The 12,944-nt window shown below is 36.1% G+C and overlaps 2 protein-coding genes across 4 annotated transcripts; one reads left to right on the top strand and one right to left on the bottom strand.

The window, feature by feature from the left end:
* Positions 1–788: 788 nt before the first annotated feature.
* Positions 789–8,354, bottom strand: LOC132130225 (cullin-5-like). Of its 3 annotated transcripts, none has more exons than XM_059541932.1 (19): positions 7,719–8,354; positions 6,999–7,108; positions 6,673–6,772; positions 6,353–6,529; positions 6,058–6,199; positions 5,827–5,972; positions 5,544–5,624; positions 5,318–5,411; positions 4,841–4,971; positions 4,543–4,650; positions 3,872–3,936; positions 3,608–3,740; positions 3,336–3,467; positions 3,140–3,263; positions 2,879–3,054; positions 2,439–2,600; positions 2,178–2,296; positions 1,416–1,536; positions 789–1,199 (listed from the first exon to the last, which is right to left on the bottom strand). In XM_059541932.1, exons 1-19 carry the CDS (start codon positions 7,740–7,742, stop codon positions 1,005–1,007), a joined length of 2,340 nt encoding a protein of 779 aa, XP_059397915.1. In that variant the 5' UTR covers positions 7,743–8,354; the 3' UTR covers positions 789–1,004. The 3 variants fall into 3 exon arrangements, with proteins under 3 accessions (XP_059397915.1, XP_059397913.1, XP_059397914.1); XM_059541930.1 differs by having other exon boundaries at positions 1,070–1,199; positions 1,416–1,570; positions 5,273–5,411; XM_059541931.1 differs by having other exon boundaries at positions 1,070–1,199; positions 1,416–1,570.
* Positions 8,355–8,494: 140 nt separating this feature from the next.
* LOC132130226 (solute carrier family 35 member F2-like) lies at positions 8,495–12,853 on the top strand. The gene is made up of 9 exons (XM_059541933.1): positions 8,495–8,626; positions 9,402–9,534; positions 9,618–9,790; positions 10,088–10,215; positions 10,319–10,478; positions 10,769–10,925; positions 11,677–11,729; positions 11,883–12,037; positions 12,318–12,853. Exons 2-9 carry the CDS (start codon positions 9,419–9,421, stop codon positions 12,555–12,557), a joined length of 1,182 nt encoding a protein of 393 aa, XP_059397916.1. The 5' UTR covers positions 8,495–8,626; positions 9,402–9,418; the 3' UTR covers positions 12,558–12,853.
* Positions 12,854–12,944: the final 91 nt, after the last annotated feature.

The raw sequence follows: 12,944 nt of genomic DNA, 5'->3' as shown, positions 1-12,944 counted from the left end.
TTTTTTGCACAGCACGATCTCAGATCTCTGTGTGTGAGTGGTGTGTGTTGTGTGTGTGTGTCTGTGTGTGCACGTTCATCAATTAAAGCAGTGCATTAACGTTGATTAAACGTTAAAAAAACGTTTTTTTATCGTATAATAAAAAATTGTGTATGTACCGTTTAAATACAGAATTATATCGGGGTGTGTGGGGGGTTGTGTTGGCACAGTGGTTAACCATTGTGAAGGTTGTTGATCCCTGGGCTAGATAATACCCTTCTTCCTTAGCTTGGATCGTTTAGAGCCCTTTGAAGGGGCAATGAAAGTGCATTTTGGAAGTTCAAACCCACGGGCCCCATAGAAGTCCACTACATGGAGAAAATTCTTTAAATGTTTTTCTCAAAAAACTATTTCTTTACGACTGAAGAAAGAATGACATGAACATATTGGATGATAAGGGGGAGTCCATTATCTGTACATTTGTGTTCTGGAAGTGAACTACTCCTTTAACATGAAATACTGCCATCATTTAAAAGTAATATAAAAATATTTGAAAACAAATGTTTTATTTTCAATGGGAAAAAATTTCCCATTACAAACACTTTCTCTGAACACTGAGAACATTCGCCTGCATTCAAGATCATTATACTGACAAAGTCAGCTGTAGTGTCAAAAATTTCAGGTGTTCGGTCACTTTTGACCACGGACAACACAAGTTTGACCCCCAATTGAACAATACCAGAGGTTAAAAGATTGCACAAAATGAATATAAATTAGCCACCGAGATTCTGCTCACTTTACTCCTCTACTGTATTTCTTCCAAAGTTAACTTGTATTAATTTCATAGATTTGTGAAGTAAGGCAGGGATTTGTCGGCGATTTCTCAGCGTGATGTGTTTTGAGATAAATCTAGTCAATCACCCAGCAGGCCAAGCTGGGCCATGAGCTGAAATCAAATATGGAATCCTCCAAAGGAGAGCTAGTGTCTAAAAAAAAACGTCCCAGAGTACACTGGCCGTGGTCGGCTACGCCATGTAGATAAATGTGTTAATGTCCGTCTCATCCCTTTTTATGTATTTTTGTTCTATCAGCCACTCGATCTGCTCTTTGATCATCTTTTTCTGGGGCAGAAACATGTTTTTTAGGATCTCCACCAGCTCCGTCTGAAGCTGAGCATTGCTGATCCTCTTCCTCATCTTCATGATCTGAATGATAGCTTCCTGTACAGAGTGAAGAAGAAGAACTTGATGACAACTGAGGTTTACATCAGCATATCAGAGAAATGTTTCTCATACAGGCAGTTTGATATAAAGGTTCATGGTTAAATGTTATGAATATGAATGTTATGAATATTGAATTAATATATTGTGTGTGTGTATATACACATCTCAATCATTAAGATTATGTGAAAGTGATAGGCTCAATAACCTCAATACCTGTGTGCGTAATATCCTAAGTTGCACTATGCCCTCATTTTCTTCTTCACGCATTCTTTCTGTGGTGAGTTGTAATCGACCAATCAAATTGATCTTCCCTCTTTTTTGGACCTTTTTTTTTCTGTGCAGAAGAGATCCATAAATTGAACTGACATCTGTTAAAACATGCGATTAACAATATGATGTAATACTCTGGCAATGTACTGTATGTACTTGGATATGAATTATGATACGTAGTATGTAGTATTTATAGATAATTGTATGTGCATACAGATTATTCAAAAGTTTTAGTTCAGTAAAATAAATAAAAATAAAAAAGAATTTAAGAAACTAATATTTATTTTCAATAAAGATGCATTAAATTGATCAAGGTGACAGCAATACACAAACATTTCCAAAAAATATTAGGAATGTCATAAAAAGAAATGTTTCTTAAGCACTAAATCAGCACATTAGAATGATTTCTGATCATTATCATGTGACAATATTGGCATGTGCCACCACATGATAATTACATGTAATAAATTACATTTGATAAGATACTGAAGTAGAAAAAAAGTCATATTAAATTATTTTTTTAACAAACAAAAATAACATTGGTGAGCATAAAGAAACTTTTTTTCAAACCACTGTAAAAATCTTTCCAACTGGATGGAATGTGCTGAAAATATGCACAAGATTTAGGATTTATTATCACAAGTATTATTTAAATGATTCATTATTCTTCGGCAAACGCAGCCAGTGTGTGATGATTGTGCTTACATTAAAGAAAACTCTTGATTGATGTAAAATACAGTGCCTTCTGCAAAGTCTTTAGGAGAGCCCACCACTGGTTCATATGACAGCACCTGACGCTTTAGTTTGGGGAAAGCTACAAGAGACTACACATTTAAAACATCAAACAAACAAATACAAAGGGTTAGTCAATGTCATATCAGATCCATTCATTTGAAATCCACATGTCCTTCCCATTGCCATTTAAGCACATTTGTGGAACTGTCATCAAAATAAAGACTCTGTTACCCAGAGAGTCCGGCGCAGCTCAGCGTCTGGAAGTTCCGTGGCTAGTTTCAGATTCTCAAAGCTGATCTTCTCTTTGGGCCTTTGGTTCCAGGCAAACAGCACAGCTAACTGGAATGTAGTGACTTCTAAATCATACTGCCCAACTTCATTCTTGAATGTGATCTAGGGATAGAAGAGATGAAACCAATCTTGATCTGCTCCCTTGACAGAACGGACCCCTAAAAAAAGTCGAGGCAGAATCTACAGTGTAGCAATTATCCTGACATTCCAAAGACTAAATAAAAGTTGACCGCAACACAATTCACAGTAGTAGAGCTTGCGAGCATCAAAGTTCAGTACAAAACACACAGACAAGAAATTAGTCTCAACGGGAAGAGGCTGGTTTTGGGTCCCAGGAAGTAGAGCATGCCGTTATACAAAGGGCTGAAGCTGCTACTCACAATGCCATTGGACATCAAATGGTGCCAGTGTAATTTTCTGCCACTGTGATTTTTCTTGTAAAACTCCTCGACTTCAGGAATGAGATCTTCTAGCTCGGTGGGCAGAGATACAAACACTTTCTCTGAACTCCGAGACCATGCGCCTGCATTCAAGATCTTTATATTGACCGAGTCAGCTGTAGTGCCAAGACAAAAATATTAATTAGTTCAAACTTCAATAGAATAGTTAAGGAGCATCAGTTCAGAAGTGGCATGTCTGACCTGGTAATGCAAGTTTGTTGTGTTTGTGCATTTCTTTGAAGGATTGATTTAAGTCTTCTGATACTTTGATGTCCTGGAACATTCTGGCGAGCTTGTTTACATAATCTGCTGGCATACCAACCTCCTGTACGCACACAAAAGTCACTTAAAGAGATTGACTAACAAGTCTTTCATCCATGCTTTCGAGCCCCCTTACCCTGAGCCACTCCACCATGTTCTCTTCAATCTCACTGTCTGCAGAAATGTCAAGAATAAGCCTGCGGGTCAAGTGCGCTTTGTGGTACCTCATGAAGACATCTTTGTTCTGAACATACTTTAGAACCAAGAGCTGTAATCAGTACATGAAAAGATATAATTAACACGTTGCGTCTGATTTGGCAACTGCAAACAGAGGCGTGATTAAGATTTGCAAAAATACTGCCACAATAAAATACAAATATTTATTGTTCACCCCACCCACTCACTCACCACTTCCTTCAGCTTGGCCTCGATCTCCTCCGAGGTGAGTTTTTTGCTCAGTGGAGTCTTTCTAAGGAGCATATCACAGTAGTTGGCCAGCAGCTCTGGACATTTGGACTCTGGTTGAGTTTTCAAACCCACACTGCAAACAAAGGACAGATAATACAACCCAAACAGTATTTCAAATATATGTATGAAATATATTCGATTTTTCTTCACATTTTTAGAAAATACACACACACACACACACATATATATATTAAGATGCCTTACCCTTTCTGTTTTAGAGGGAGCTCTAGTTTAAATATTGTGGCGTCATTCACTACTGCTTTGTATGCCTGCATAAAAATGCATAAAATAAAATAAGAATGGAAAAATGGAAACCACTTCTCCACTTCATAAAAAACAAAACACAAAACTCATCCAGTACATTACATTACAGATTTTTAAGGTTTTTACCAAGGGTGCATTTATTTGAGCAAAAATACAGTAAAAACTGTAATAATGTGAAATATTATTTAAATAAATAACTTGACTATTTTAGTATATTTTTAAATATAATGACATAGCTGAATTTTCAGCTGCCATTAGACTTCAGTGTCAAATGATCTTTCTGAAATTGTTCTGATATTTTTGGTCCTCAAGAAACATTTCTTACTAATCAGTGTTAAATACAGTTAATACATTTTAAGGATACTTTAAATAATAGAAAGATCGAAAGAACAGCATTTATTTATAACAGAAATCTTTTGTGACTTTATAAATGTGTTGTGATTAAAACTGTCAGTTTTCATCAGTTTAATGCACCCAATCTTATTTTTCCCACCTTTTTGAACGGTAATGTATATTATATTTATATAGCTCATTTAAATATAATGTAACATACGGTAATTTTATCCAATAAATCTAATTTTTTTTATTTGATAAATCCTCTTGAGGCTTACCTTATCCCTGGCTGTTAGGAAACGTGGATCATCTTGGAATGCTTCCTTAACTAATTTACTAAAGCGGTTAAACAATGTTAGGAGCTGCTCAACATATTTTTCAGAGTCCTGAAAAAAACAATGTCAGAGCATTTTTTCAGAAACAGTTTAGAGACATATTATATGTTATTACAAGGATAAAATAAAAACTAATTTCTTTCTTGATCACTCATTGATTGCACTACCAACAACTGGATGCACATACAGGACCCATGATGCATCTGCCAGATAATGAAAAGCAGTTACTCTCTCTACTCACTGTGGTAATGGTTTCTGCTGAGGCAACCATATCAGCCAGACCTGCGCTCATGATGTGATCCTCCAGGTCCTTCAGCATTGGCTCAATCCCACTGGGCACTTTGTCCATCAGCGAGAACATGAGGTGCAGCTCTGAGGAAACACACCAACAGCAGAAAAAACACACTTTAGTAACATTAAATAAATTAAATGCTGTTATTGTGATACTGAAAACATGAAATTACAGTCTAAGCAGCTCTAAAGCCAAAAGGCAGGTATTGCTAACATTTGACATTTCCATTCCTTTTAGTAGTGCAACTTTATAGTTGTATGCTGCTTGTTTACAATTGAAATGGGTTGGAGGACTCAATGACTGGCACATAAACACACAGATGGTGGGATGGGTGGGGAGGTTTTGGCAAGATATAGATGGGAACCATATCCCATTGCCAACCTGAACTTGCAGAGCCTTTGGTGCCAGAGCTCCTGCCGTACTCACTCTCTGTCTCGTTCCGCTTGATCATTCCCGGACATTCTGCCAGGATTGTTTCTTTGAACGACGTCACCAGTGCATTCACACAACATTCCATCAGCTGAATAAATGCAAAAAGCACAAACCGAGTACCCAGTGTTAGTATGTGAGAAAGACATATGCACACTACATGCTGAGCATTAATTAATAATGCGGCACCACTGGGTCTTGTTTTGGAGCAGAGAGCACTCACTGTCTGGACGGAGTTACATTCACGTCTGGTTTCCAGATATCGAAGCGCACGCTTCTCTTCTTCTCTTAACTTGCCATCTGCCTGTCAATCAAAAGCACCATCTGGGATGAACAACTCTCAAATATTGTGATATAATTATGACACTTTAGATGTGCTGTGATTTACCATTCATACACAAAAAAGCTTATACAGTAGTTGTACAATAGCTGACAGAGTTAGTTTACACTAGTGTGACTCACATTTTTCTAGTTTAGGTAGGAAAGCAGTTTAAAAACACACTCACATATTTCATATAGTTCTGAACCCCGTTCTGTTGTAGATAGGAAGGTGCTTGTGTCTTGTAGAACCTCTCAGTGGATTCTAGATATGCCTTCTCAAAATGTTCTCTATAAATCTGGAGCTTGTCATCAGCATTGGAACACAAATTCACTGTAAAACAGAGCAGAAGACAGAAGTGTCCATCAGGAGAGGTCCATCTGCACAGAACCCGAGAGGCCCAGTATGAGAGCTTTACCATATGACTCCCTCACTCCGATGACAAGCTGCGAGTCGAACGCTTCTCCTAATCTCTCAGCATGGACCAGTTTCATGGCACTGTCCTGGAGCCGGTTCTTTATATTACAGAAAATAGACTCGTTCCATGTGTCCAGCATAAGCTTAAGCAAAAAAATAAGACAACAAATGATTAGGATAGATATTTTTATATTGATGTTATGCATCAGTTGCTACAATAATAACTGCATTTAAATAAGAGGGCAATATAGTTTAGATTGATGTAAAGTATATGGTTAAAATACAAAAAAATTCACCTTTCTAACAATACTGTCTTCAACATTGGACTTCTTATTGCTCCCCTGGTTGCCCAGCAGGGTGATTTCCAACTTGCAGAAGGGCTTAGGTAAAATATCACACTGTGTGAAGAACTTCCTCCACTCCACGATGTAAGCTTTAAGCAAAGCCGTGTCATCCTGATGACTAAGTACACGCTGAAGTAGATCAGAAAGAGTAAGAGTAGAAACAATATGCATTGAATCATTCAGGATTATTGAAATGAGGCTTACTTATTCTTCAGAGAAAATTTTACTTACTTCACTTTATTATATGTGCAAAAGTTGTATACAGTACGTACTGCCTGTGCTTGCTTGATGAAATCTAGTATGTCTTCTTTCAGAGCCTGGTGAATCTTTGATGGGCCTTTGTCGTCCCATAAACACACTGCATGGACGTCTCTGCAAATCAATCACAGTATTAAGAGAACGTCAAAAAGCTGAGTATATTCAGTGTTTAACATTTCAAGCAATGTAAACTATGGTTTAAAACTTGTTGTTAGTCCTGATTGAAATTACTGACCATCATACCCAACCAGCACCATCAGTTTAATAATAATAATAATAATAAAAAACAAACTCCTTGATATTTCTGTCAGCCCAGATGCTCACATCGAAGACAACTTACGAGAACAAATCGAACCACTGCTGCTTAGTAACTGCCTCCTGACGGAGTAACTTCAAAACAATGGGCCGCATCAAATCCCACTTGTCTTCAAACTGCAGGGAGCCTTTATTCTGAAAAAAAGGAGAACCCGGACAATAAACATTTCTTTAAAAATTATTATAAGCCTTATGCATTTATGCACATTTACGAAGACTGGATAATTTATTTTCTTTTACTTCTTGTCAAGTACAACAGTAACAGATTAAGTTCAATTTAATTTGCAGATCAGTTATTACAGCTGTATAATTAGAAACCAGAGGCAGCAGGTGAGCTTCAGCCTTGACATAAATGATATATTTTTTGCCTTTTATTGCAATAATAAACAACAAAGATTACAGTACGACATAAACGAGGTATGCACAGGCTGAATAAATGCAGCTTCTGCAATGTTGCAACTTTATTCAGGAAAAAAATTACGCATGTATATATATTTTCTAATTATCCATATGCAGCCTCGTGATAGATAGCTTTTAGTTTTGTGGCTGTGCAGTGAGAATAGGTATCTTAAAATAGAGCTCTGAACCCTACAATCAACAATTCTAACAATGTGGTTTGAAGACAACGCGTCATGTTTAGCGATGCTATTAGAAGCGGACAGTGACTGGGTCATTGGATCGCTGTCATAACATTACGGGAGATGCAAACGATTCAAAAATATTCTCACATCCAGGGACCTCCTACCTTCAATAAATGAGACGTCGCCATGTTTCTTCAACTTAGTCCCCGTGCGGTCTCGCGATGTTTCAGGAGGTTTGGTTGCTTGGGAGCATTTCGACTCCATCAGCAGCACTGATACTGATATTTATTCATGTATATTAATATTTTATAGAAAGAAGGGATAAAAAAAGATAGAAAAGAAAACGCTTTTTAAATTAAAGGAGCAAATTAATGAATGCATAGACCTAGGCTTCTATTCTGCACATACTAATTTACACACTATAAATTATTTTGAAATAGGATGACACGTTTTTTTTTATCATCATGTCACTATACTACCATTGTGATAAATAAGACATTCACAATTAATAGAGCAGGGTCACACGAAATGTACTGTCTCTTGAGGGTTTAGTTATCAACCAAATTATATTAAGGCGTAACATATATTTGATTGCAAACAACTGTATGAATAGTAATAATCTGGAGCAAGTTTAGTCCAAAGACATGATGGGTTCTTTCCCAACAATACGAAGGCCGACCAGCTGCAGCTGCAGATACAGGTTCGTCTGTAAAACTACACTCAGTTCTCATTAATCATCGCTATAAATAAATTTAACGGCTCAGTTAAATATGGCAATTTCAAAAACATAATTTTATAACCAATTAAATGAATGTCCAATCGATGTAGGATGCCCAGTGCACACAATTTCCGTGTGTACTAGTCGTAAAACAGAATGCATCTCTGCCGTTGGCCACACTTTAATAAAGAGGAAGTACATTTAAGCTCCAATTGGCTGTTTGGGAAAATGGGCGGGGCTTTAAATTGGCTAGTGCGTTTCCTCGCTTTCATAAAAAAAAAAAAAAAAAAAACTGTGGTTGGATTTTTGTTGATTATCCGTAAACTATAGACATGACGGATCAATTATATTCAGGTAAGTAACATACTCTTGGTTTTATTCTTTAACTTGTAAACACGTGACGTTGTGTTTTGTTTTTAGCCTTAGCTAACAGCATGCCCAACTCTTAAGAAGCTAAGAGATTTGCTTTTTGCTGTCAAGCTACGCAACTTTTAGCCTAAAACGCGTAATAAATCATAGTTGTTTTATTAATGGGTTCATAATATTTTGATCTTCGTGATCAAGAAACCGAGAAACTGCTCGGTTTTACGTTGTCTAAAACACCCGACAGTGCCACGTGCTCTGAGAACTGTCGTTACGAACCATCACACCCTTTCAGAGTTCCAGAGCACCAGTTTGCTCAGGCAAACAACACTCATTTTACAGAGCTGTTCAAACGATTTCAAATTTTTGAAAAGCTTCAGCAAATTATATCCGGCTTATGTTGATTTTTTTAAATACATTTATTTTAAATTAATTTAAAGTGAATTGTAATTGCTACATGGTGATCTTTAGTATTTTAAGTCATATACTGTATATTAGAGGTTTTAATTCAGTATGTATTGATCAAGTCAGTATAGGTTTTCTTTATAGAAAATTATAAGCTTATCTAAGTCTTTGATTTTATGACCTTTAAGTCAAGCAATGGCATTTTCTTTTTAAATTAAAGAGGCCCAATTGAGGTCAGCATTATTGCGCATAAATTCTTAAAGAGATTAAGATTATTTCCACCATGAATCACTAGATGTTCCCCAACATCAAGGCCTGTGACTTTCTCTAAAGTTCTTTAAATTTTCTCTGGATTTTCCAGGTGTCTATGTTTAAAATATGGATTGTGAAGTGGGAGAGAACTCCTTTGAACATGGAAGAATGGGAACTCTCAGACGATGGGGAAGATTTCTTTGTGGTCCACGGAATCTCACGTTTAAAGATGTGCTTACATGGTATGTTAAAGATCTTTAAGGATGTTTAATGTTTTTACATAACACTTGTCAGATTGATGGTAACTTAAGAATGGTTCCTACAGGCAGCTCTGCAAAACTATTGTAATGGGTCAAGCCCTGTCTACGCTGATATGTGGGACAGCAGTTACATGTCAGTATTTGGCAAATGCTGGGGTAGAGACGCCAATGCTGCAAAGCTTCCTCAATTACACCTTGTTGCTGCTTACCTATACTTTAGTCTTAGCCTTCAGGAGAGGTAAGTTGCTGCACACCTTCTCTGCTTGGACTCACACACTGCTCTTATCAGATGATTAGAAGGGCAGAATATTATTTCCATTAACATGCTTATTATTGCTCCAGATTTTAAATAAAATTATTTGTGGATTCATGCCTGCAAGGCTGATCTTGTGGATTAAAATCTTAAAATTATTTATCGAGTCTCCTCAACATGTAAAATGTACTACTCATAAAAAACCTTGTTATGTAGCTTTCCTCCAGCAATGCAAGCTAGTACAGAAGATATGGTATGTATTTTTGCTTTTTCATAATTTAGGTGAAAATAATATGGTTCGAATTCTAAAAACAAAGTGGTGGAAGTATTTTCTGATGGCTCTTACGGATGTTGAAGCCAATTACACAGTTGTGAAGGCGTACCAGTACACAACCCTTACAAGTATACAGGTTAGAATACATTATTCTTTTTCTTTTTAGTTGGAAAAAAAACACCCACACATTAATACAGTAATTTTGATTTAACATAATAACTTAATGTAATGTGTTGTAGCTGCTGGACTGCTTTGTGATTCCGGTTCTGATGGTGCTCTCATGGATCTTTTTGAAAACTCGCTATAGACCTTTGCATGTTATAGCTGTGGCTGTGTGCTTGCTTGGAGTCGGTGCAATGGTGGGAGCAGATCTGCTGGCAGGGAGAGACCAAGGCTCAAGTAAGTAGAGGCAAAAAGGGGCATAATTTAATAAAATCTTGATTATGCTTTATAATGTTCTTCTATGTTTTCTTTTGTTTTGCTTCTCATGAATCATTTGCCAAAACCTATTAGTTATTTTAGTCCTGTTACCAAAGATAAGATTATACTAAAAGAGGACAATTAAAGAAACTAAATGAATCATTAATCATAGACTGTTTTTGTTGCTTGAAATGTTATCATCTTGCACACAAATAGTTGATCTCTGTGGATCTGTTTCTTGGTCTTTTAGTGTGTTTCTGTTACTGCAGGTAGTCATGTGTTGTTGGGGGATGGACTCGTGCTGGTCAGTGCTGCTCTGTACGCAGTGTCTAATGTTTGTCAGGAATACACAGTGAAAAACCTGAGCAGGGTGGAGTTCTTGGGCATGATGGGACTCTTTGGGACACTCATCAGTGGTGTGCAGATGTAAGTTTTATGTCACCATCTAATTTTCTTAGTGAAATGCCCCCACCATGAGAGAAAGCCTTGCTTTTGAAAAGGAGAGGCTATATACACTACTAAAGTTTTTTTTTATTATAAGAAATGAATACTTTTATTAATTATTAATTTTATTATTTAATATTTTTATTAGTGTTCCTGTAGCTCATTGAATTAGCAAGTGCAAGGTTGGGGGGTCGAATCCCAGGGAACACATGTTAGGAGAAAATTGTTAGCTTGAATGCAATGTAAGTCGCTTTGGATAAAAGCGTCTGCTAAATGCATAAATTTAATTTAATTTTAATTTAATTGATCATGGATGCTTTAAATTGATAAAAAGTGACAGTGAAGATATCTACAAAAGATTTATATTTCAAATAAATTCATATAAAAATGTTTAGCAGCATTGATAATAATAATAGAAAATTTTTACGAGTATGATATCAGCATAATGATTTCTGAAAGATCACGTGACTCTGAAGACTGGAGTAGTGATGCTGAAAACTTCACATCACCAGAATAAATTACAAGTTAAAATATATTAAAATAGAAAACTTATTTTAATTTGTAATAATATTTCACAATATTACTGTTTTTCTGTATTTTTGATCAAATAATTGCAGCCTTGGTGTGCATAAGAGACTTATTATATTACTGACACCAAACTTTTGAACACTAGTGCATATGTAAGCAATTAGTCCTAGTTGATCTTTTAATTGTGTATTTTTTTATTTTGAAGGGCTATATTTGAATCCAAAGCTGTACCTGTTATCAACTGGAACTTGAAAATATGTAAGTAACTTTTTTTTCTTGCAATATTATCTAGTCATCAATTATATGAAATTTCATTAAATGTATGTAGTAAGTTTTACAGAAATCTTGAGTATTTCCAGTTCTCCTCTTGATTTGATAAATGCTTTAAATACCTGTACATTTATTCTGTAGGTGTGCTCTTTGTTGCATATACTCTGTGCATGTACGGGCTGTACAGTTTCATGCCTGTAGTGGTAAAGATGACCAGCGCCACGGCTGTGAACCTCTCACTGCTGACTGCTGACCTCTTCAGTCTCTTCTGTGGCATGTTTCTTTTTCGCTACAATGTGAGTAGAAAGATTACATTTTCAGCAAATCAATAAAAATGCCAGAATAAAAGAAAAGATGAAAACTTTTTCCAATATCTTTCTCACAGTCCTCTTGCTAAATCATAATTTTCCAGGGCTGTTGACATTTTGAGAGGTTGCACTGATTCTTGATATTTGGACACTTGCTTTATATAATAAATCTTTTAAATAGTTTTACTAACTCTAATATGCTGTGGCTTGTTCTCATTGATTTTTCGTTTTCTTACAAGTTTTTGAAGTTTTCCTTCTTTCTTCACAGTTCTCAGGCCTGTACATCGTGTCTTTTGTGGTGATCACGTTTGGTTTCATCATGTTCAACATTGTACCAACCTACACAGCAGATCAGTCTTATTCCACTAATGACAGGGCGTATCATCTTGCTTCGTCTGCGGATGTCCAACAAGATGGAGACATTGTAGTAGACTTAGGACAGGAGAATCAGGACAGGACAGGATCCAATCACAAAGCACATTGCAACGGATTCTGTTCCCAGAAATAAAGCTCTACAATGTAGAGTACAGTGTTACATTTTATAGATTTGCTTTAGAAGGGTTCCTATTTTATGCTGAAGTCAGTGTTTAATCCGTTATTTAAGGATTTTAAATCCACTTCAGTGTGTCTTGACTATATTTTTATGTACAAAAAATTTGCATATAAATGTTATTTAAATCTGCTGAGACTGAAGATGACACATTACAAAAATAAAAGAAAGTTGTCATCATGCACTATAATGATCTGTACTGAATGGGTTTTTTATGATTATTTTTTTACCATTAAAGTGTTTTTTCATTCATAGTTTGATTTTCTTTATGGATCCCATGCAGTGTCCCAAACCTTGGTTCTAGAGTAGCATTTGATGGTAATAAGTTTCAAATTATGAAAAAAA

Source organism: Carassius carassius, chromosome 47, assembly GCF_963082965.1.
Source record: "Carassius carassius chromosome 47, fCarCar2.1, whole genome shotgun sequence".
NCBI lineage: Eukaryota > Metazoa > Chordata > Actinopteri > Cypriniformes > Cyprinidae > Carassius > Carassius carassius.
This window is presented reverse-complemented; position numbering and strand designations above follow the sequence as displayed.